Here is a 26,032-nt window from a genome sequence, read left to right as displayed (position 1 = left end):
ACATGTAGCTCTGAAGTTAATACTACACATGTTTTAATTCATTTGATACTCATGAAATGTAATCCTGCAAACAGAGCTTATTTTAAGATGACATTGCTCATATCTGGAAAAGCCGGTCTTTGAGCCTATCCACCTGTGAGTCCTGTGGAGCAGGACATCTTTCTAGATCTCTAGACTTTTTTGATATGAGAGTTCAGAAAGTCCTCTGAACAAAGTACAACACTTGTAAATCTGAGAGATTCAGGAGACTCCATACAAAAGAAGAGTTCAACTTTCTAGTCCTACCATGCTCATCTGAGTTTCACTGAGAGAAAAATAAAACCACAGACCCGTTTTATATGGAGCCTCTCTGGTTCAGACTTAGCAAAGCAGAGCCGTGTAGCATAGACAATGAGTCCAGGGATCCGCAGAAGCTCCATGGCTGTCCCTATCAGACTGGAAGTGACGACGTAGTTGACAAAGAAAGCACCATTATCAGGGAGGAAAACACACCTGTCCACAAAAAAGATCAGAGAAGGCAGCAGAGAGGGGGGGGGGGAGTTGTTTAGAGTACATTTCGTAGTACTAGGAATCTCCAGAATTTTTTCTTCACAGTCAAGATCATATGCATACGTGTGTATGTAAGTCTCACATGTAAGCATATCACAGTGGTAGCTGGTGTCAGTGAGGCAATGAATCCACTGAAATTAATTTGAAAATAAATTGATTATAAAAGTCCTGAAATTTATCCCACCACCACCAAAGATTAAGCATCTTGTATAGCTCTTTTAAAGTCTGGACAAAACCCAGATTGGAGGCACCATTCCACTTTAATAGAAGCCACCAACTACCAGTAGAAGTAAAAGAAACCCTTATCACTAAAGGTCAAGCTGGTGACCTCTTAAATACACACAAACATACCATATTCAGCAATACTCACTGAAATTTTATATCTGCCTGATCTACAAAGTGAGTGTCAAAGAGCCAACGGAAGAAGAGATCCAAACTAGGGAGTAAAAGCAGAGAGCAGGAACAGATTAGAAGTTTATATTCTGTAAGAAATACACACATACAGTACAGGGCCAAGCTAAGTAGGACTCTAATCAGTTCATCCATTTTCCATTCCATTAGTTGAACTGCAGAGTGGGGAACCTAAGCTTTCTGTATGTTGTTGGCCTGCAACCTCCTCCACCCCTTGCCTTTACTGGCTAAGATTGATGGGAGCTTTAGCCCAACATTTTCAGGGCCACATGTTCTCCATATATAGTACAGCTATAGGTTCATTAATTCAGAATCTGATTGTGATGTATTATGTCTCTCATACCACTGAAAACAATGGGAAATCCATCCATTGAAGAAATCTTAAACACCTATTTAGATTATCACATTAGGAGAAACTGCTCATGATTTACATTTATATTGCTCAGGATGTAAATGAGCAAACCAAACTGGTTTCTTGCTGGATCTCTAGAGTGGATGGGTCATAAAACAGGCTTGGTAAACTGGCTACAAATGATTTATCTTGCATGTTATGGGGTGTGAGTCTGGGGTGCTGAATAGCTAACCCCAAATTAATTACTATTATTTGTTATTTGACATTTTTAATTTGTTGTCTGCCTTATTTTATTGACCCTCTCCCTGTATTGTTATGTATTATTTATATGTATTGTGCTATTATTTCTTAGAATGTATGCCATGGGCAGATTTACTTTGATGTATTTTATTGTTCGTATATACAGCACTGTGTAAATCTACAGCACAATATAAATAAAGCATAATAATAATAATAATAATAATAATAATAATTCTATGCACTCTGTAGGCAATATGAACAGAACATTTTTGTTTTTGCTTAAGCTGTTTTCTGCATTACACCACATAACTGCATACTCAAGACAGACTAGACCCAGATTTACTCATACTTAGAACAGACACACTGAACTCAGTGGGACCTACATTCATGACTGACTAAAATCACACTGACTTAAATGGCTCTGCTTTAAAAGTATGACCAAATATAGGGTCAATCTTATGTGTATGTTACTAATAGTAATATGTAAAATATTGTCACTGTGTGAACAATTTGCAGAAAGTATTTGCTCCTATAATTAATTCCTGTTTTGTTTCTGTCTGTCTTATTACAGCAACTGATGGCATATACACCTTCTTACTACTAGTCTTCTGAAAGATCACAAAGTAGCAGAAAGTGGAGCCCAAATACAAATTGCTATTATACCTGGTCAGTCCAAGTGATGGCAAGATGATAACCATAAATACCAGGAAGAAGTAGCACTTGTGCATTGTAATCTGATTTTCATTTGACCTAAATGAATCAAAAACAAATTCATCTGAGAGAGAGAGGTTGGGGGGGGGGAATAAGAGAGAAATAGCAAAACCTGAGGGAAACTAGCCTGGAATTCTGCAATGAAATATCAGGAATATACAAACAACATCAACTACAACACATTCCTAGACTGAAATATAATATGGAAGCTTAATACATTTGCATGGAGTATTCAAAGGAGCAGCCTTGATAGTCTGTTGAAAAAATTCCAACCAAGGATAGAATCCTGTTAGGAAACAATTTTGGGTTGTGCAGATAGGTGTACCTTTTAAATGGTGGCATAAAGAAGAATCAAACACAATCTTACGCAAGCAGCTTCCTTTTGGCTGGCTTAAAGGCCAGTCTGGTGTTCAGACACTGCAACAGGCACTGGAATGTCAAACTTCACCACTGTGTAAATATGCTCGTGATTATAGTTATGAGTCTTCATAGATTACAGTCTACCTGGGGTTAGTAAGAGTGCTCTTAATGTATTTTGCTATTGCAGATTAATGAGAGTGAGCTTTTGGGACTATTATAGACCAGTATCCATCAGGAAAGAGAAATACCAATCTCCTGAGTGCTGGAAGAACAGCCCAGAATTCTCTAGATTCAGATCTTACTTTACAACCGATGGGAAAATCCCAGGTTCTCTAGATATTCACCAGAAATCAGTTGCCATAACTAGAGTCTAGATACCTATTGAAAAACATAAACATAAACACATCTAACCCAAAACAATGTAATATGTAGTAGACTTTCCAATGGAAACCATTTTGAGGGTGGCAGCCTAAAGATATAGGACTTACCTTGTCCAGTGTGACTCAAAGAAAGCTGAATAGTACACTATGAAAGGAAGGAACACAGAAAAGGCCCAGAGCAATAGTGTGGGAAAGAACTGGGTGACAATCGGATTCTGAGAGAAAGAAAGAAAGAAAGGAAATTAGTTTAGTGCTTTTTCTCAAAACCCTTTATTCTCTCTTCAGATAGCCCCTTGGGAACAAGATTAAAAACATGCACCTTCCTGTGGTCAGGAAAACATGTCCAAGGATCCACTTCTCCACCCCTTGTTGATATTGTCATTGAGAATAAGCATGGCTAGATAGAAGCCACTTCAAAGAATGAAGAATGAGAAAAGCAGATCTGTGCTGGTTGGTTTCTGCCATACCTTTCTATTTTGGTCTATTGGTCAGAGGACAACCTGCATCCTGGTTCTTTCAGTGTTACAGCCTATTCACGTACTAGGACATATTTTCAAATGACAAATGAAGATGCTAAATATCACATAGCAGTCCTGTTTCTTCCGAGTCCAGAGTGGCTAAGGGTCCATTATCAAGAAATTTAGCTAGAGCAATTATTCCTAGCACACCGCATGGACAAGTGTGCTTCCCTTTGAGGAAGGGGAGTTGAGCATGGAATGGACGGGCTTAGAGAGGCAGCAAATGGGATGTCACCCTCCCCAAGGCCTTGGTGTCCTTGAAATAGAATCCCATGGGATAATGGTGAGAGTAGCACCTTGAGGCTCTCCACAGGCTGTGTAACGTTGAACATGTCCATGGTGTTGACAATGATGGCAGGTGTGGTGAGGAAGAAGAGGAGGATGAAGAGGCAGATGTTGAGCAGGACAAATCGCACCCACCACGAAGCACCACGGACAGATAAATTCTCCCTGTGAGAAAGAAAGCATGTGTATAATGTGGTGTGCAGGGAAGACCACTGTGCCCTTTAGCCACCTCAGAACAACACTCAGTTCTTCTTAACTGAAGGACTAATTTATATCATACAAGCATGTCCAAAATTTGCTATTAATAGAATGCTCTCCTTTATGTCCCACCACTAGTGAGAGCTTTTTTGGTAATAGTGTTTTGATTGAGGAAGGCCCTCCAACTGTGGAATGACCACCTTCTGGATATAGGCAACTTCCAGGGGATTCATTTTTGCACCCTCAGCACTCCACACCACCCCTAAAATCTATGGGGCTAAAATTAGCTCACTGCATTTTCAGAAACTTCTAGGACAATGCTTCTTTCTTAAGCTATCTGATGTTACTGAGACTGACACCATATTAGCACCCATTGACTACAGCTGCTTCTTTCTTTCCTGGACTATGAACTGGCAGCCAATAGCTCATAGATGGTCACTGCTCCATGGATCACCACTTTGAGTAGCATTGCTCTAAATAACACAGTGTTATTTCAAACCAAAATGGAGAAAGCTGTGCCTATTTCAGGCCCAGCATGGCCTTTTTCCAAAACCAGAAGTGACTTCCCCTTCCCCCAAAACAACCCCCAGAAAATCAATCCCCTGGAAGCTTCTGGGTGTGTGACTAGCCAATATGTAATGAAACACAAAATAAAAGTAAAAAGCAAAAGCCTAGAGGGCTAGGTCCCTGAAAATCAGCCTTGAGTTTTGATGTCATTTCAGGTGCAAACAAAGACTTTTTTTATTTGCCTAAACAGTTCAGTACTTCATGTAACTCAATCTGATTATGGTTTTATCCATTCTGATGAATGCTGCATATTTATTTTTTGGCATTTGATTTTACAGTGTTTTTATATTTTGACTGTTTTTATTAATCCAGTTGTACAATGCCTTAAGAGTTTTTAACAGAAAATGTTTAACTGGCAAATAAAATTTCAGAATTATAAAATAAATAAAATGAATTGTGAATGGGCCAATAAAGTGGAAAGGTAGTATCAAAATTCTGAGTGGTTAACCAGGACTTGCACCTACAAAGAGAGTCTCAATAAAGTTCTAAACTTATCACACACTCCCCACTCACTATCTATTCAAAATCACCTATTATCACTGCTCAGGACAGTGTTCTCAGTAGGGCAAAATCATATACTCCAATGTTAAAGAGGGGAACTAAACGTTCTGACATTTTGAAATTCTGACAAGCTAGTGTGAACATGAGAATTTACCAGATGATATCATTGGGGGCAGGAGCATAGCTAACTCCCCAGCAGTGGGACTTCACCACTGTGGTAACAGATGATTGCTGTGGATGTTTGCGGCAATATATGCGGTTGTAATCCTTCAAAATCCTGGGGAAGAGAAAAGAAAGCAACAGTTGAATCTAAATGGGCCAGTTTCTATGCTGTATTAGAAGTACAGTATTTAAATAATGGGTATCTCTGCATTAATCCATCTGTGCCCAGCACATGCATGAGGGTTCTTAAATAATAATGTAGGTTATTAAGGGATTCAAGTGTGCTAGAGATACAGAACAAGTCATGCACATGGTATCCCATGTATGACTGAAGAAACAGCTTAATCTCAAAAGAGAGAAATCTCATGCCAACTATTAAAAAAACCAGCAAATTCCATCCACTACCACCCTGGTTACTAGACAGTCTCCCCAACAGAGAAATTCTGGCCCTGAAAACACAAGTTAGACCTTCAATATGAACCCAGAATAGTCATCCAAGCCTTCCCAAGAAGAAATGCACTTGACTTTGCCGTTATGACATTTTGACATATCTCACAGAGAGGGAATTGCTCCCACCACTATAACCATGTGATAGGTCTCTTTGTCCTCCCCTCCTCTGCTTCTGCCTCAGCTGGTTGGGACCCCTTGAGCCCACCTTAAATCAACTAAGCTGCCACCACTTATTGACTTGGTCCCTCCTTTTCTTAGTAATTTAGTAGAAAGTTATTTTGGGGTTACTTTCTGTCTCTGATGCTGCAGAGACTTTCCTCCCCCACAGCCCTGGTGGGAAGATGAAAAACCAAACAAAGGCACTGAAAAAGGGCATGAGAGAGAGAGGGAGAGAGTACTTCTAAGAAGAGTTTTACTCTAAGTAAGGAATCTTCATAACAAAAGGATATCTCTTTTGAAGGGGGATGCTTTCCCCCCAGGCACATTTAGCGATTGTAAGATATTGGAGATTATCATATCAGTAAATTGGCCAGCCTGAGCCAGGCTGAAATTTTTGAAAAATTTGCTAAGATCAGATGTTATTGTATACCTCTGTGCTCAGTTCAGAGGCATTGCGTCTCGACCTTAGCCATCCCAAATCCAAACTGTCTTTCTCTTGTCCTTCACAATGAACAGTTAATTCCAATTGTTTGCGAAGGACAGGAGAAGGACGGATTAGGTTTGGGATGGCTAAGGTTGGGACATGATGCCTCCAAACTGAGCATGGAGGTGTGTGATAACACCTGATCTTAGCAAATATTCTAAAAATTTCAGCCCATGCTCGGCCTGACTGATTTGTTGGTGTGATAATCTTTGCAGAGGTGGCCATTCTAGCCAAATCAAGAAAGGAATCAAAAGACCCTAATGCAGCTAGCTAATACGTTGCCTAATACTACACACAGAACAGACAGGATTTGGAGCTCTGGTGGTGCAGTGGTTAAATGCCTGCATTGCAGCCACTCACTCAAAACCATAAGGTTGCGAAGTCAATGCCAGCAAAAGGTCTCAAGCTCAACTCAGACTTGCATCCTTCCGCAGTCACTAAAATGAGTACCCAGATTGTTGGGGGGCAATTAGCTTACAATTGTAAACCGCTTAGACACTGCTAGTTCAGTATGAAGCGGTATATAAATGAAGCTGTTTGTTTGTTTTGTTTGTTTGTAGTTTTTTGTGGGTTTTTGGAGCTATGTGGCCATGTTCTAGAACATGGCCACATAGCCTGAAAACCCCAGAAAAAACTATGGATGCCGGCCATGAAAGCCTTCGACTTCACTTTGTTTGTAGTGTTTGTAGTTCACAGGATTAGCTGAGGGCCTGGACTCCATGGTCTGTCTCCATCAGCCTCCTCCCAAGGAGCCCCCATTCCAGATGTTTGTTTTAAAACTTCTCTTAGTCTGCCTCAAGAGGGAGACCTTGTGGTGCTCTCAGCTTTTATAATCTCTGCTGAGAAGCGTCTGAAAGTTTTGCGCTTCTGCCCAACTGCCCATCTCATTGGACAGTTGCTATCTTGTGACCTCTGTAATGTTAGCTTGTAAAATTGTAACAGTACCTCCTCTCACATTTAACCCTTTGTGATCTGGGAAGAAGGCCTTGATAATAGAAAGGACTTCCATATTATCACACACACCCCAAATCTCAGTTGGTCTGGGAACAGTGGAAGCTGGAACCACACCAACTGTGATTTCATCCTTTAGCCTAGGAAAGAGAGAAAATAAAACATACATGCATTATCACACCTTCTATCCCTACCTGAGAGTTAAATCTTACCAGCCCTTACAGGCCTATCTAAACATGGCACTAGATTTAAAACAAAATGAAAAAATGACTCATATAGCAATCTTCCCTATTCTGCCTCTTCCTAAATACACTGGACTACAAATCCTCATCCTTCCCCAGACACCAGTGCCAAATACTTTGCTTACTGGGGATCATAGGCATTCAGCATATCAAGTTGGTAAAGAACTGTCATAAAGTGTTTCCAATTCTGCTTTAGCAAAGAGCTGGGATGGGTACAACATTCCTGGATGATTTAAAAGAAGATGTGTCACCCAGGTTTTTGCTTTGTATCTATTTACACTGGCCCTGTACTTGTTCACATGGGCATGCAGACATCTGGTAGATTACTCTGAGAGAAAATGGGTATGTGTGTATGTGATTTTGCCCAACTCACTCTTACAGGAATGATTAGCAGTAGGGAGACACTCACGCGGCTGTCATCCTTTCATCCTGGAATGTGACAAATGCCATGTCGAGGCGCTTGAGTGCAATCCGGCTGCGTTCAGCATTAAACTCATCAGTCAGCTTCTCCTCCAGCTCTCCATAGTATTGCTCAGCATCCACCTAGCAGAGGGGATAAAACCCCAAGAAGGAAAAGAAGTACACTTAATTTATTCATTTACTTTTAAATGTCAGCTAGAGTAAACACTGGACAAAGTTAGCATCTGCACGTACGCTCCCAAGGACTATACTGACAGGTTGTTTCTCTGAATTCCAAATATTTCAGTTTTTTTGAGATACAGAGTGAAATGATACATGGTGGTTTAGTCTTGAAATTTCCACCAAGAAAATAAACTGATTAGATTTCTTCTGACAAGATTAAGAAAAAGTCAAAAGCCAGACTCTACTGCAATAATACTATCAAATAAACATTCATCAGAGTTGCCACTGGAGTGAGTTAGCTGTCACAGGAAGGTGTGTGTACAAGTGGGAGAGATCAGCTGCGTCATTCCAGCCCTTTCAGGCAGACGCCACATGAAAAAGAACAACAATAACTGTGTCAAGGAGACTTTTGTCTTAGTGAGGGTAACAGCTGCAAGCTGCCAAGCTGCATTATCCAATAAGGCCTCAAGATGGTGTTAGTTGAAGCAGGTTTTCTCAAGAAGTGTAGAGAGTTGTGCAATGTCTTTAAACATTTTATTACTCTGTACAAGAGTGGGAAAATCAAATCAATATATAGCTTTTAGCCCATGTGCTGTCTTTAACCCTAAACTGGAATGGTGGATCTATTTTTAATTTTTAACTATATTTGTTGGTGTTGTTGGCTGCCTTTGAGTTGACTTTGACTCACGGCGACCCTGAGGATGAGACATCTCCAAGACAGCAAATGCTGTGCTCAGCGAAGGAAAAGAGAGACTCTCTTATGGCTGCAGGACTTTACTGGATACTGTGCAGCTGTGGACAAGTCTACATAGGGACCACCAAATGCAGCGTCCAAACACAAATCAAGGAACACGAGAGACATTGCAGACTGGGCCAGCCAGAATAATCAGCAGCAGCAGAACATGTTGTAAACCATCCTGGGCATAAAATGCTGTTTGAAAATACTGAAAATCTGGACCATGCCAATTACTATCCAGTTAGAATGCACAGGGAAACCACTGAAATCTACAAACACCTGGATAACTTAAACAGGAAGAAACTCTTAAAGTAAACAAACTTGACTACTAGTCCTGAAAAACACTAAAATGAAGACCCATCCCATGCAAATGAAAATCACCCAGGGTGAGGGGGATTCCCAGCAGACAATGAATCATTAATTAAATAGACACCCTGAAGCCTTGCCATTCTACCAAAGAACAATACAAGGATTAACATGTAAATCGCTTCCTTGCAACCAACAGTATATATATCCTGCTCTGATCCATGCCAGCATTCTTTGAAAATGCCAGCCACAGCTGCTGGCGAAACATTAGGAATAAACTCTTCTAGAACATGGCCTCATAGCCTGAAAAACCCACAAAAAACTATGGATGCCAGCGGTGAAAGCCTTTGACTTCACATCTCCAAGACTAACTGTCTTCCACTGTTCTGCTCATTTCCTGCAGACTCATGCCTGTGTCATACCGAATTGAGTCTAGCCATCTGATGTGTGGTCCACCTCTCCTTCTTCTACCCTCACCAACCTTTCCTAGCATTATTGTCTTTTCCAAAGAGCCATGCCTTCTCATGATATGGCCAAAGTATGACAGCCTCAGTTTAATCATCTTGGCCTCCAAGGGTATCTCTGGCCTCATTCGGTCAAGGACCCATTTGTTTTTCTTACTGACTGTCCACAGTATCCTCAGCACTCTCCTCCAACACCACATCTCAAATGACTTGATTTTCTTTTTATCTGCTTTTTTCACAGCCCAGCTCTCACATCCATACATAGTACCTTTGAGGATAACTAAAAGATAGAAGTTGGCAGCATGAGTTTTTGCAGACCTAAGTCTACTTCCTCAGATGCATGCATCTGAGAAAGTAGACTTAGGTCTATGAAAGCTCAAGCTGCCAACTCCTTTCTTTCAGTTAGTCTCAAAGGTGCTACAAGATCTTTCTATATACTGATATTACAGACTAACACGGCTATATCTTTGAATCCATAAATAGTGCTTGGGAATGCTATGGCTTGAACGATTCTAACTTTGATGCCCAGTTGTATATCTTTACTCTTTAGGATCTTCGCTAGTTCTTTCATGGCTGCCCTTTCCATTCCTAGTCTTGTTATCTCTTTGCAGTCTCCATTCTGGGTGATGTTTGATCCCAGGTACAAGAAATCCTTTGACTATTTCAACTGCCTCATTGTCTAATTTGGTCCTCCATTGTCGTTATATTCGTTTCTGTTATGTTCAGTACCAGGCCTGCCTTTGCACTTTCTTCCTTGACATTCCTTAGTAATTGTTCCAATTAGTAATTGTTTCAAGTAATTTATGTTTTCCACTCCTAATATTGTGTCATCTACATATCTTAGTTGATTTTTCTTCCTCCTATCTTCACTCCTTCTTCTGAGTCTAGCCCTGCACTTTATATGATATTTTCTTTGTACGGGTTGAACATGTATAGGGATAATATGCAGCCTTGCCTGACTCTTTTGCCCAGGGGTAGGCAACCTTTTTGAGCCGGGGGCCAGGTTGCTGTCCCTCAGACAACTGGGGGGCCAAAGCCAAAAAATAAATAATTATAATAAATATATAAATAAACCAGGACAAATGTAGGACAACATTTTTAAATGGAAGACACTTTAAAAAAAAAATGCAGGACATGTGAAAAAATTTGCAGATTTAAAAAAAATGTTAATATAAATGCATGTTTCTGAGGCTTCTATAGACAATTGTCCCCCAAAGGCCCCGGTGGCAATCGGCGGCAGGACCGGGCTGGGGCCGGTCCCAAGGCCTCACTGGGCCGCATCCGGCCCGCGGGCCGCAGGTTGCCTACCCCTGCTTTTTCCTATTGGGAACCATTCCATTTCTCCATATTATGTTTGGACAGTGGCCTCCTGCCCTGATTATAGATTTCTCAGCAGAACTATCAAGTGTACTGGCACACCCATATCTGTGAGAAGATTCCATAGCTTTTCATAATCGATGCAGTCAAAGGCTTTACGATAGTCTATAAAGCACATGTTGATTTTCTTTTGGAATTCCTTGGTGTGCTCCATTAGCCATTATACATTTGCAATGTGGTCCCTAGTGCCTCTTCCTTTTCTGAACCCTGCTTGTACCTCTGGGATTTCTCTCCATATTTGGCTGGAGTCTGTGTTGCATGTATGTTTAACTACATACATTTGCTCAAATGACCAACAAATGGGTCCTAGAGCAAAATAAGCCTGAACTATCCTTAGAAGTGAAAATGACCAAATGGACTTTGAGCATATCATGAGATGACATGACTCATTAGAAAAGATAATAATGCTTGGTAAAGTGATAAGCAATTGGAAAAGACAAAGACTGCATTACAGGTGGAAAGCCTCAATCAAAGAAGCCACAGCCGTACCTCTGCAGAACCTGAGCAGGGCTGTTGATAAATGTCTTGGAGATGTCTCATTCAAAAGGTCATCATAAATTGAAGCTGACTTGGTGACAATTAACAGCAGCAACAACAATCTGTCTTTGTCTGTCCACCTTACTCTAAGAATCCGGAAGCTGCACCAAAGCTGCACTCCAGTGCTTAGGAATGGAGTGTGGCTTTGGTGCGACCTCCGGACTCTTAGGACCCATGCATCATTTAAATAGCATCTCTCCAAAGAGATGCGAAGCAGCTTTATTTTGGCAGTCTGTAACAGGCCTCTGTCTCTCAACACTGGGCCCTTCACTTGCTTGCCATTGGATGACATCTCACATGCTTAGAGTGCCCCTAGTTCAGCACGACAGCTAGCAGATAAGCACAAAAGTGGAGAAACAGGCAACCCCAAAATGCTAGTTAGTTAGGAATGTTAGGTTTTGGACTTAAATTAAAAAGAAATCTTCAACAAGCATGGCCTATGGCCATGCTAACTGGGGATTCTGGAACCTGTAGTCTGGAACCTAACTTGCTTTGCATCTTCACTGTATATCTGTGTTCTGACTTTCACTTTATACCTCTTCAAAGCCACAAACACGGCAACAGAAGATGCGGGAACATGGATGGATCTTAATCATGATTTTCCCTTCCTTTTGAGCCTTGGTGGTAAAGTAAAGCCTTCCCTTCATTGCTTTGCGCCTGCCAGAAACAGATTAGAGAGGAAGGTTAATGAGAAAATCATTAATTCCTGACACATATCCAATGGTAATCGTATGGCTTATGTATGGGAATTTTGGAACTCACACAGTATACACAACTAACAGAATCTTATATTTCATAGAAAAGCAAGGTTTTTTTTACATATATTAGTATGACAAACATGGCTAATATGTCATCTTTTAACAATGCCATAAAATTTGAGAGCCATATCTTAATAAGATAGAGTTGAGATTTCCATTATTCGTAGGCTGCATCTTCTTGTCTTTCCTCTCTGATTACTGTATACACAGACTTGAAAGAATCTTTTTAGATATAATTTAAATGATTTCATCTCACATAACAATTTAGAAGGTATTCTCATCCTATTAAACAATGTCAGATACCAGCATTGTTTTGGATACCATTAATAGAATGGTAGTCTACAAGGCCTCTTCACCAACAGATCAGGATCATATTGGACCTTTTCTGATCTTATGACATGCTGTAACTTGGATAATATAGGATAATCTGGGTATAAACTGATCTAAATCTTCATTTTGCTAAACAGCCAGAAATTTTACAAATTTGTACACATGAAACTTACTTATATTTGGAACAGATATAAATAAGATGTTGGGACAGTATCTTATATCTGTGACAGATATAAGTAAGAGCAGAATCCATGTGACAGTTACAGCTAGAGATATTTGACAAACTCAATATTTGCACATTCTTCTATGGAATGACCAGGTGCAAAATATAGCATGATAGAATCCTAGAGTTGGAAGAGACCACAAAGGCAATCCAGTCCTATACCCTTAGTCCTACCCAGTCATTGAAATCAATGGGACGAGGTAGATATGATTAACATACTATTTAAACGCATCTATCTTTGGTTGGATTAACACTGGATATAACCTTAATCTGCACATTATTTGTATATAGATTCTGCACTTCTCTGAATGTTATGATTGATTTCTTGGCATCAAAATAAATATTATTTTCATATGGATTTAGAGAGAAAACACATTTCTTCTTTTTTGCTTCTTTCTTTCATAAATGAGATATTGTGTGAGAAAATGATAAATATTTCTCCTTTCCTTTTTTGTACAAATTCCTATTTCTGGTTTTGAGATGTCTGAGTTTTCTGTAATTTAAGTTTGTGAAATTAATAACACATATTGTATTAATAGAGCCAGTGTGTTGGAGTGGTTTGATTCTGGAGACCAGGGTTCGAATCCCTGCTCAACCACATAAACCCACTGGGCGACTTCAGGCAAGTCACACTGTCAGCCTCAGAGGAGGGCAAAGGCAATCCCCTTCAGAGCAAATCCTGCCAAGAAAACCTTCTGACAGGTTCACCTTAGGGTTGCCCTAAGATGGAAATAACTTGAAGCTACACAAAAACAACAAATATATTACAGTACTAAAAATTAAAATATTTTTAAATCACTACTAACATATTGCTTGGATCACAAATTTACTCTGTGAATGGAAGGGGCCCATTTGTAGGATTTGTTAAATGGCCAACACAGCTACCCCTTCATGAAAACTTCTCACTGTTATTATATCAATAAAAAAATAATAAATACACATTTTCTTAGTTGGGTAATGCCACCCTTGCCCACCTTTCCTCATCTGGTCCAGCTATGCTGGTTATGGATTTGTAGAAACTACGAAGTCTGGAGAAAGCTGTAACTGCACTTTTTATTATTTGAGATCACGTTGAGATGCTTTGATTGTGATTTCCTGGATGGCAGGGGTTTGGACTGGATGGGCCTTGTGGTCTCTTCCAACTCTATGACTCTATAACATTTTGTGCAGAGACTCTGGCATCATCCCAGTGTGTAGGAATCTTGAGTTATTTGCACAAAGAACTCTGGACAAGTAAAGTCCCAGAAAAATAAAACAAAACACTCACCTCTCTGAATCCAACTTCATCAGTTTGCGAACATCAGAGCAGAACTGGACACTGGTTACGGTGCAGCTTGGATAGGCCTCACTGTGAAGAGAGACAATTTTTAAAAAAATTCATGAGCAAGAAGGAAGAGATGTTCTTTCTTTAAAAAAAAAAAAGTGGTCACTTAATGCTGAGACAGTCTGTTCAAAATTCCAAACATTTGTATTAGATTAATATCTTTATAAGGGCAATTCAATTACAAAAAACATGCAAGTTGTTTCCAGAGTTTTTCATCAGGCTATGCAGTACACAAAGCAAAAGGGGGAAGAATGGGGGAGAAAAGTAGAGAATAACCATATCATTTTTGTACTAACAGAGATTAATTTTAAGGGGTGTAAGACTGGCAGTGAATACCAGATGGTGTAGGTTATATTCAGAGGCAGGCAATGGCAAACAGTCTGTGGAGTATTTGTGGCTTAAAAAAAACTCTGTGAAATTCATAGGGTCAGCATCGGTGATTTTCAAGGATGATGCTACCATTACTTTTAGGGGGAAAATGTCAACAGAAGTTTAGTAGGAAGTGACGACTGCTCAAACAAATAAGTCAGGCTTCCAGTGGTATAAAATTTACTTCCTTCACCATAAGATTCCACTGTTAAGCAAGTGAATTTAAACTCTGATGTTTTTGTATATATTTCTTAAAGCTTGAATCTGACACCCATCCATGAATATTATTAGGTTGCCTTGAAAAAGGAAAGCAAAAAGTAGGGATAGGGATATATTCAGAGATAAACAAGACACCGATGCAGTTGTACTTACTGGAAGTGTTTGATGACAAGGGACGGATCAGTGATTTCTTTGGGAATCCTTGTAACCATCAGTGTTCGGGCCACCTAAAGCAGAAGGAAGGGTTGTTATTGTTAACTGCCCTTGAGTCAATCTTGACGCATGGCGACCCTGTGGATAAGACATCTCCAAGTCTCCTTATCCTCCACTGCTATGCTTAGTTCCTGTAAACTCATACTTATGACCTTCTTAAAAGAGTCCATCCATCTAGCATGCGGCCTTTCTCTCTTTCTACTTTCCTCCACCTTTCCTAGCCATTATTATTTTTTTTTTCCAGTGAGTTGTGCCTCCTCATAATGTGTCTCAAGTACAACAGACTATATTTTGTAATCTTGGCTTCCAGGGGAATTTCTGGCTTGATCTGTTCTAGGACCCATTTGTTTGTCTTTTTGGCTGTTCACAGAATCCTCAGCACTCTTCTCCAGCATCACATCTTGAATAAACTGATTTTTTTCCTATCTTCTTTCTTAACTGTCCAGCTCTCATATCCATACATGGTAACAGGGAATACAGTGGCTTGTATGCTTCTAACTTTTGTGCTCAGTTGTATATCTTTGCATTTTAGGATATTTTCTAATTCTTTCATACCCACTCTTCCCATTCTTAATCTTCTTCTGATTACCTGGCTACAGTCTCCATTCCTAGCTTCTATCATCATCATCATCATCATCATCATCATCATCATCATCATCATCATCATCATCATCCCACCCTTCTTTCAAGATTGGCAGTCAGGGTGGCTTACAACATTAAAAAACAGTACAATTAAAAGCATACAAAAATAGTACATTAAAACAGAATTAAATTTCTGCAATAATTAAAACAAATTATATGTTAAAATATCAAATAGTTAAGATAAAATGTTCAAAACACATTAAAACAATATAGCACCCCAGCCCATTCTTTAAAAGCTTTCTGTTTTGAATGCCTGTCTCAAGAGGATGGTCTTTGCCTGTCAGAGGAAGGCCATCAAGCAAGGGGACATTCTGGTCTTCCTGGGAAGTGAGTTCCACAGACTAGGGCAGTGATGGCAAACCTATGCCACGCATGCAGGAAATGGCACATGACGCCATTTCCTCGGCCACTGGGCGAGGGAGAACGCATGCCCGTTCCTCCCCCCTGCCTTTTCCTGGCAGAAGACAAAAGACAGAAAAGGGAGCTCCGGAGAAGGAGCCAGAGGAGCACACCTCTGGCCTCTTCTCACAGCCTTCTCCTGGCCTTCAGCTGCCTCTCTGAAAAAGCTAAAGGCCGGGGAAAGGGCGAGGAGAGGAAGAGCGACTGGCGCAAGGATCTTTACTGGGGAGAGACAGCTCGAGGCAGGGAAAGGTCTGTGGGGAGGGAGGCAGGGTGTGTGCCCAGCTCCCTCCCTCCCCACTTACCCTGCCTGCCCTCCAAGTGTTCCCAAACGGGGCACTTGGAGGGCAGGGAAAGGTCCGTGGGGAGGAAGGGAGGAAGCCTGCCCATTCTTCTTCTTCTTCTTCTTCTTCTTTTGCCTTTCCTCACTCCCAAAGGTCCAGGAAGAGGAGGACTGGGGACGTGCCCATGGCTCCGCCCCCTCACGGGCCTATGTCATCGGCATATTGATGACACCACACCCCAAAACTCCGTACAACCTCTCCCAGTGGCTTCATGTATATGTTAAATAGCATAGGGGACAATACAGAACCCTGAGGGACCACACAGGCCAATGGCCAGGAGGTAGAACAGGAGTCCCTTGGCACTATCGTCTGAGTTCACCCCTCCAGGAAGGAACAGTGCCATTGTAAAATAGTACCTCCAAGTCCCCTCCCAGAGAGGTGGCTCAGAAGGATACCATGATCGATGCTATCAAAATCCGCTGAGAGGTCCAGCAGAACTAACAGGGACACACCCCCCTTGACCAGTCCCTGCATAGGTCATCACCCAAGGCAACCAAGGCTGTTTCTGTTCCACAGCCAGGCCTGAACGAGATTGAAATGGATCTAGATAATCTGTTTCATCCAGAAACTCCTGGAGATCAATGTTTGATCCCAAGAATTCTTTTACTATTTCTCTTTCCTCGTTGTCTAGGTTGAATTTGTGTACATTCTCCATGGTCATTATTTTTGAGGGTTTTATGTTCAGCAGTAAGCCTGCTTTTGTAGTTTCTTCTTTGATCTTCCTTAGTTGTTGTTTCAGGTCTGTAATGCTTTCTGCTAGTAGTATGGTATCACCCACAGATCCTAGACTGTTGATGTTCAACAGTAAGCCTGCCTTTGCACTTTCTTGAGGCCCCCATAGCTTTCACATAGTCAGGATGTATAAAATTCTGCACTAATAAATCTCAGTCTGAAATATTGGCTATGTTTAGGCTGGGGAAGAGAAGACTGAAGCCAGAAAGACAGAACTCTTTAAATACTCTTCAGAGGAGCAGAAAAGACAGAAGAGAGCAAAGACTTGTTTTCTGCAGCTCCGTAAGGCAGAACCAGATCTCATAGGTGTTAAGTTATAGAAGAGAAGATTTAGCTTGAAAGTTAAGGGACAGTTCTAAAACAGAAAGATTGATTGGACAATGGAAACTATTACTTGAGGGTTCAGTGGGCTGTTCCTCATTGGATATCTTCAAGCATAGGCAAAACAGTCGTGTGTTGAAAATGCTATTGCTCTGGATTTCCTGAATGAAGCAGGAGGCTGAATAGATGGCCTACAAGCCTACCTCCAACTCTATGATTCTATGACTGATATCTGCCAACTGAAAGTGTTAGTTTATAATTTGATTGATTTGTCAACCTTTTCCTCTTCTTGAGAAAAAAACCTAACATTCTAGCCATAGGTTCAACACAGCACAAACTTTATGCAACCAGTGTTGGGTCCAAAGATCCCCCTTTCAGGCCAAGGCAGCAAAAGAGAATGGCGTCTCACTTCCAGAGGTTTTTTTTGGAAAGGACAGGAAAATGTGAGAAGGGCTGCTGCATTTCTTACCTTCTCATTCTCTTTGTATTCTAGCTGGATGGAGTGATGAGCCATGCAGAGAACAGTGATGATGAAATAGAGGAGAGCAAAGATGCTGTGCAACCACAAGAGACGGTCTCTATGAGAGACAAAAAGGAAAGGCATTTTTTTTAAATGGAGAAATAAAGTATCTTAGCCAGAAGACAATGAAACAGAATGACATCTGTTTCCTTGGGCATTCAGGCTGACTTAGAGGCTGAAAAGACCAGCGTTTAACACTGGCCTCTGGGCAGAGTGGGGTGTGGCATCCACATGATGCACGCCCTGATGCTGCCCTTATGCCAGAGTCATGCCATGAACCCGACAACACAGTGGGTGGCATCACGGTGCTCCTTTGGTGCAACTTTCAGATGACGCACACCAAATGGAGCGCCAGAAAGTGCTGCTGCGGTTACAAAGGCACTCTTTTTCCAGCTCCAAAAGGGGTGGCATTTTGCTATTCTTTTTAGGGCTGGAAAAATGCTGGTTCGGGACCGTGGTGTGTAATTGCTGCAGTTCCAATCCGGTGAGAAAAAAGGCAGTGGCAGGCCGCTCCAAAGGGGCAGTCTGTTTAGTCCCTTAGTTTAGCTTGCGGACTCATATGTCCATCAGCAAATCAGGCAACAGCATCTATTTCTCACATCATGACAATAGTATCTTGGATGGGGAGGCTAGGCCAGAAGGATCCAAAATTAACCCAGGGTTATAGTATTCCCACATCCTGAAGCAAAACAAGTCCTCCCCATGCATGCAAAGTAGGCACCCTAGGAGAACCTTAATCTGAAATTAGTACCAGGCACTGATGGTTACCAGGATCTTTCTTATTCTACATAGTAATATTATCACACAAGAACCATGATGTATTCTCATATGTGTGTATATGTGTGTGACGGAGGGAGGGAAGGAAAGGGACGACACAAAGACCAACAATTTGACAAATGGGAGAAAAAAAATCACAGCATATTACTTCAGTTTCCAGAGGAAATCATGCATCCACTGAACAAAGTGAGTTGGTTTAATATTCTTCCGCACCATGGCCTCATTGTTTGTTTCAGAAAGCAAAGAACCATTTACTGTTTGTGGCTTCCTTCTAAAGAGCAGTTACACCAATTACACACTGCAAGTGTGCACAGAAAAATATGTACACTTGTGCACATGCACAGAAGTCATGATGTCCAGCAAAAAGGTATTTGATATCTAGAGCATACTAATCAAGGATTATCTGTGTAAATGCAGCACATTTCTCTAACAGACATCACTAAGTAAATAAGTAAGTAAGTAAGTAAGTAAATAAATAAAACTTTTGTTTATATCCCGCTTATTTGTAAGAAACAATCAAAGTGGCTTCCAACAATTAAAATATTACAGATGTACAGAGATGACAATAATACAAATATAGACAACCCCCCCTTAAAAAGGAATTAAACCATTCTAAGATTAAAATTCAAACACTGAAATCAACACATTGATATTAAAATCACACAATATCATAGCGCAGAAGCAGTGGGCAAACTCATCATGTCTGGGATTGTACAAATACATAATACTCTAAGTATGGGGAATCTATATGTAGCAGGGGCTATTCCGGGAAGGCTTGCCGGAAGAGAACCGTCTTTATCACTTTTTAAAAGCTATCTAATTTGGATATTTGGCAGATCTCATCCAGCAGGCCATTCCATAGGGGGGAGGGGAGCAACAGCGGAGAAGGTCCTTTGGGAGGTCGCCTTCAGTTTAGTCCTTACAGGTTGCAATAAATTCCTCCCAGAGGATTTGAGTGCATGGGGGGATTATATGGAAGCAGGTGATTCCATAAATAGGTTGGGCCCAAGCCATGTAGGGCTTTAAAAGTGATAACCAATACCTTGTAGTGTGCCTGGAAACTAATAGGCAGTCAGTGGAGTGACTTCAGTATTGGTGTAATATGGTCACACCTAGTTGTTCCTGTAATCAACCTGGCTGCCATATTCTGTACCAGTTGAAGTTTCCCGACAAGGCACAAGGGTAGCCCCATGTAGAGCACATTGCAAAAATCAAGTCTTGAGGTTACCAGTTACTCTACAAGTAGCAAAGTAATACAGCTCCAAGGAATTAGAATCACATACTGTTTGGGGACATTTGCAATTGTGGTTCGGCCAAAATTAGCAGGTTCCATACCTGAAGGGGAGAAACGAAAGAGAGATCAATGACATCTGAGGGCAACTGTCACAAAAATGGCTATTCTGATGAAAATATCTAATGTTTCTGCAGTGGGTCTGCACCCATACTATCTCTATCATTATGCATAGTCAAACAATAACATTTTGATACTTTTTAGACTAGGGCAGGGGTAGGCAATCTTTTTGAGCCGGGGGCCGGGTTGCTGTCCCTCAGACAACTGGGGGGCCAAAGCCAAAAAATAAATAATTAAATAATTAAAAAAATTAAATATATAAATAAACCAGGACAAATGTAGGACAACATTTTCAAATGGAAGACATTTTTTTAAAAAAAATGGAGGACATGCGAAAAAATTTGCTGATTTTTTAAAAAAATGTTAATATAAATGCATGTTTTTGAGGCTTCTATAGACAGTTGCCCCCCAAAGGCCCCAGCGGCAATCGGCAGCAGAACTGGGCTGGGGCCGGTCACAAGGCCTCGCCGGGCCGCATCTGGCCTGCGGGCCACAGGTTGCCTACCCCTGGACTAGGGGTAAGTGAAGTATGGATCTCAGGTTGCTTGCAGTCCCCAAGACAGTTTTTGTGGCCCTTGGTACCAAAAATTTCCCAGACTGAGATTTTTCTGGCAGAAAAGAGTGAATTGCCTTTCTGGGAAGTTTCCAGGAGTTGCAAGTCACCTTTTAAATAGACCACATATGCTCCCTCACACTATCCTTGGGGTTGGCTTTTTGCTATTTTTGGAAGTCCACATAACCCATGTATGGTTCCAGGAGGAGAAAAAAATCCCCCCCTAAGGATTGCAATTGAAGAATTTTTAGTACAGGACTTTAATTCAATTAATCTTTCTAGAGTCTAATTAAACTAGATAAGAGAAGAAATGAATTTTTGTCTTTTTACCTAACAAGTATAGCAGTTGTCAGAGCCAAGAAAAATAGGGAGTCAGGGGATAACTTCAGAGAATGACAACTGGTGAAAAGGAACACCTTCCTATTCTCTAAAGGTCCAATCCACACTAGGGCATCTCCTTTCCAAAACATTTGGGAAATTCATTCGCTCATGTCCAAGATCTGTTTGGCTCTCTGACATTTCTTGGTTTCTCTCTTTCTCTTTCTGTCTCTCTGTGTTGGCTTCTCTGATATCTTAATTCTATTTTTCAGTATTGCATCTCTTAGTGGAACAATCCTTGAGAAACTCACAATCATCAAAGAAATCCAAAATCACCAATTTTTTCCAAGACCAACAGTTGAGACAGCCTCTGTGCTTTGCGGCAGGGCTACCCAGAGGATTGAAAATGCAAACATACCCAGGAGGTCACCAGAGAAATTGACAGGGAGGATGACAGCTATGGAGAGCACACAGATGATCATGAGCAGCACTAGTACATGCCGCTGGAAGGAGAGGTAGGTGGTAGCATCAATTCCACACTTGCTTTGAATCTCTTCATCCCTAAGAAAAAAGGGGAAGACATGTCAACTCAGAGTCATAAACCACCAGCCTTCTTTCGCTTCCATTTTCTGAGAAAAGAACATGTACACCAAACCCAAGGAAGATAACATTAATTGTTTAATTGTTTTTTAAATTTTATACTTATACATTTTAATGTTGTACTGTTTTTAAATTGTATCATTTTAAATTTGTGGTTTGATGCCTTGAAGTCCCTAAATTGGTAAATAGATAAATAAATTCACAGATCACACCAGTGTGTTACTTTATCTTTTCTGTGCTTTAAGCAGATTTACACTCACAGTTCTAGTGGATTCATGTTGGGTATGTAAGATAAACAAAGAATCCCAACAGAGGCATTTGGTCATATATGAGGCCTCTAGAACTGGAATTAAAATGTTTTGATTTCCAGAGCCCCTTTGAATAAAGAAAAAATAAATTGCATCTTGAATTCTGCATGAAATACAGTCATCATGGAAGTGGGAGGCTTTAGCATATCAGTTTAAATGAAGAGGGCATGTGAGTTTAAGATCTCTTTTAACTGCAACACCCTTGCCTTATAGATAAAAATTACAGTTACAGAAAATTCCAATATCAGGTGGTTATAGCAGTCTTCCCCAGTTTGATGCCATCCAAACATGCTGGACCACAACTTTCCACATCCTCCAGCCACTATGTGACACCACATTGGAGAAGGCAGGAACAAGAAAAAGCAATAACAATAGTAAGTACATTTCTATACAGCTTATCTATACACTTGAGTACTCTCAAGCGGTTTACAAAGTGTAAGCTAATTGCCCCCAACAAGCTGGATACTCATTTTAGCGACCTTGAAGGATGCAAGCCTGAGTCAAGCTTGAGCCCCCTTGGCTGGGATTGAACTTGCAACCTTATGGTTTGTGAGTGAGCAGCTGCAGTACAGGCATTTAACCACTGCACCACCAGGGCATTCATGAATGAAAAAGGCATTCATTTGCTTTTCAAATGAATACATAAAATTCTTCTTGTGTCATCCTTCCTTTTCCATGCTCCTCTTCTTCAGAGGGTATGAGTGATGAACAATCAGTCTGTTCCAATCTGCATCAGTTTTGCATCATTCATAAGTACATTATGACTCATTTCAGTATTAATCTATGAATTATTTTTTCAAAAATATCTGAAGAAAAATCTGGACAGAGATTACATATTTAATACTATGCCCTATAGCAGGTTATATGCAGGACTGTATCTGTCTTTATGATCCCATGTGTTAAGAGTGTCTAGAGAAGCCTTTCGCTCTGTCCCATCACCCTCTGAAGCTCATTTGGTGGGAAGAAAATAGAGGATCTTCTCAGTGACTGTTCTGAGGCTCTGGAACTCCCTCCCTAGAGAGGCCAGGATGGCCCCATCCCTGCTCTCCTTTTGGCGGTACATTTTTGCACCACCAGGCTTTTTAAAGTGATGAGGGTTGGGCTTTCAAATATTGTGCAAGTCAGCTGTCAAGGTTTGTATATAGTTTTTAATACATTTTAATATTTTTAATTCATAATGGTTTTAACTTGTACAACTTTTTGTTTTTTAAACTTTATATTTATACATTTTAATGCTTTTGAAGATTTATTTAAATTGTACTGTTTTAAATTTGTTAGCCACCTTGGGAGATACAAGATAATAATAATAATAATAATAATAATAATAATAATAATAATAATACATTTGAATATCTATTATGAGCACAATTTATCATAGAATATGCATTTCCAGAATACTGTTCCCAAAATACATATTTCTAAATCTATTTTATCATGAAATAACATGTTTACATACTTTGGAGCATGGCTTTTGAGATGAGAACTGCACTATGCAAAACCCAAAGAACCGCACCATTTCAGTCGGTGTATTTGTTGGAAAGGTACAGATCATGTTCATTTCTTTCAAAATGTTTTGCTCAAGCATCTTTTACTATAGCCTCCTCTGTAACTGCACACTTCTTTGCTCTTTAGTCTTTAAAGACTCAGCTAAGGCTAAATGAGTGGGAAGGAATGATTTCTCTTGGATGAGCATGAATTCACTCAGATGCGTCTGAGTGAAAGGAGGTTAATGCATTGTTTATTGAACCTTCCATTACCTCTTTTCTTTTAACAAGCAGCATGGCTTTTAAAGGCATGACAGGCTTTTTAGCATATGTTCAAGTGGCACAAGATTTCGGCTAACATGTTCTGGGTTTTTTTCAAGGGAAGAGAATTAGGGATGATATTCAATGTCAGAGGAACAAACTTCTACCTAGTGGCATCATTAGGGGTGTGTGTGGGGTGGTGGTGGTGGTGGTGTGAGGACCGGACCAGGCAACACCCTAAGGGGGTGACACCTAGTTTATTATCATAATAGGCCTAGACTGTATCTAAGTAGCCCTTCTGTCAGTGGAACAAAGAAGGGATTCTTCCTCCTCTCTGCTTCAGCCCTCAAACACCTATCTTTTGGCAGAAACAGGCTGTGGCATCAATCTGCTTCCCTTTAAAATGCTTTAAGAGGTGGTGGGAATGGGGAGAAGCTCAGTGGGAAGAAAAAGGAGAGGCCCCAGAATTTCTTAAAATTAATATTTCAAATTCCAAAAGTTTATTTTTTTTAAAAAAAATAAAATTTTGAAAAATTTTAAATGTTTTACTCTTTTTCAATTTTCTTTAAAAACATCACATTTTAATCAACTCTTCACTATGTATATATAAATATATTTAGGTTGAGCATATGATATTGTAATTTGAATGTATAATTTTAATTTTGCTTGTTGTTTATGTCACAATTATTAGCATTACATTCAGTGGTATATGGGAATAACGATTTACGAGTACCATTAGTGCAAAAAAGAATTACTTAGGATTCTGTAGGGTGTGAAATGGGAGGTCAATGGGTGGGGTGACACCATGAGTTACTGCACCCTAGTGATGCCACTGCTTCCACCTACACAAGTGGGTCCCCCCGGCTTCTCTTCCCTGTGCCTCTTCCTATGCCACAGCAAAACTTTACAGGAGGAACTATCAACCCTCTGGAGCAAAGTGTGAGCATGTGTCTGGGGCTAAAGTAGAGAGGAAGAAGAATCCCTTCTTTGTTCCACTGACAGAAGGGCTACTTGGACACAGCCTAGGCCTGTTATGGTAATAAACCAAGTTTCCAGCCACAAGAATTTACCTAAATCTATAGAAAGAAGAAGAAGAAAATTAAGCAGCCTTTTGCCATTCTCCAATCATGGCCAAAGAATAACAAAGACCATTTGCATTTTATCTGCTCTTTGTCTTCTATTATCCATAATTTCATATGCTTAATAAAGTTAACCAGCTAGTGCCAAAATAAGGAGGGCCGTGCTTCAATCTTATGCTAGACCATTGTGAGAAGGGACAGTCCAATCTACTGGCCACTTTTATTTCCAATTAGATCATAAGTTAGTTTTGGTTCCAGAATCAGAGTAAACAAAAGTTAATATGTGCTTGCATGCATGCCTTCCTTCCTCTGCCAAGACTGTGAAAGTCAAGCATCTGAAATTTGGCATAGACTTTAACAGGACTACAGGGGTGTATATCTGAGAGGTTTTTTTTAAAAAATGATTGTGGGTGTAATGTGGTGTCAAGTCAGCTTTGACTTATGCTGACTTGAATAGGAAATCTCCAAAGATCCTGTTAATTAACAGTCCTGCTCAAATCTTGCAAACTCAGGGCAATAGCTTCTTTTATTGAGTCAATCCTTCTGTAATATAGTCTTCCTTTTTTTCCTACTGCCTTCAACTTTCTCCAGTACTTTCCCATTGAACCATGCCTTCTCATGATAAGTTGAATGCATGGCAGCTTCAGCTTACTTAGGGGCCATGCTAGAGCTGCTAAGCTAATGGGTCTCTTTCTGGTCCTTTTATTCCAGTTCAGAAATCGGATTAACCACAGGAAGTTCATATTGGCCCCAATTCTTCCACAATTAAAATCGAGGCTTCCACACCTGTTCAGGGGCAAATGCCCCTTGGCATGGGTCTTTTGAAAGTGAACTTTAAGCTGTATCTTTTCAGAAAAACTGGGTCCGGCAAATATGAACTTTGTCCTGGTGATGATCGGATCAAGTTCAGGGGAGGGATTTAGGTCAGAGGGAGGGCAGAGGGCGGAACATGCCTCCGCTTCATCGGGGCAAAGGAGGAGGAGGAGGAAGGAGCTGAAGTAAGGGTGACATGGAGGGAAGAATCGGGGCGGAGGAGGAGGAGGAAAAAGCAGGAGGAAGGGTACCATGGAGGGAAGAATCAAGGCAAAGGAGGAGGAGGACGAGGAAGGAAGGGTGCCATGGAAAGAAGAATTGGGGCGAAGGAGGGAGAGGAAGGAAGGGGGCCATGGAAGGAAGAATTGGGGTGAAGGAGGGCGAGGAAGGAAGGGTGCCATGGAAGGAAGAATTGGGGCAAAGGAGGATGAGGATGAGGAAGGAAGGGTGCCATGGAGGGAAGAATCAGGGCGAAGGAGGACAAGGACGAGGAAGGAAGGGTGCCATGGAGGGAAGAATCGGGGCGAAGGAGGACAAGGACGAGGAAGGAAGGGTGCCATGGAGGGAAGAAT

General features: G+C 40.7%; 1 protein-coding gene across 1 annotated transcript in view; it reads right to left on the bottom strand.

Moving 5' to 3' along the window:
- Positions 1-26,032, bottom strand: part of TMEM63C (transmembrane protein 63C) — a 120,739-nt gene that overhangs the window by 10,908 nt on the left and 83,799 nt on the right. Inside the window, exons 10-22 of the mRNA XM_042443438.1 lie at positions 21,334-21,476; positions 19,977-20,028; positions 17,866-17,974; positions 14,899-14,972; positions 14,101-14,181; positions 12,059-12,179; positions 7,930-8,063; positions 5,227-5,349; positions 3,818-3,971; positions 3,112-3,218; positions 2,216-2,302; positions 920-985; positions 330-492 (exon numbers count right to left, since the gene is read on the bottom strand). Coding sequence (XP_042299372.1) covers positions 330-492; positions 920-985; positions 2,216-2,302; positions 3,112-3,218; positions 3,818-3,971; positions 5,227-5,349; positions 7,930-8,063; positions 12,059-12,179; positions 14,101-14,181; positions 14,899-14,972; positions 17,866-17,974; positions 19,977-20,028; positions 21,334-21,476 — 1,414 coding nt within the window. The remainder of the gene's footprint in view (positions 1-329; positions 493-919; positions 986-2,215; positions 2,303-3,111; positions 3,219-3,817; positions 3,972-5,226; positions 5,350-7,929; positions 8,064-12,058; positions 12,180-14,100; positions 14,182-14,898; positions 14,973-17,865; positions 17,975-19,976; positions 20,029-21,333; positions 21,477-26,032) is intronic.

The sequence above is a fragment of the Sceloporus undulatus genome, chromosome 1, assembly GCF_019175285.1.
Source record: "Sceloporus undulatus isolate JIND9_A2432 ecotype Alabama chromosome 1, SceUnd_v1.1, whole genome shotgun sequence".
NCBI lineage: Eukaryota > Metazoa > Chordata > Lepidosauria > Squamata > Phrynosomatidae > Sceloporus > Sceloporus undulatus.
Note: the sequence above shows the minus strand (reverse complement) of the source record. Positions and strands in the feature narration are given on the sequence as shown.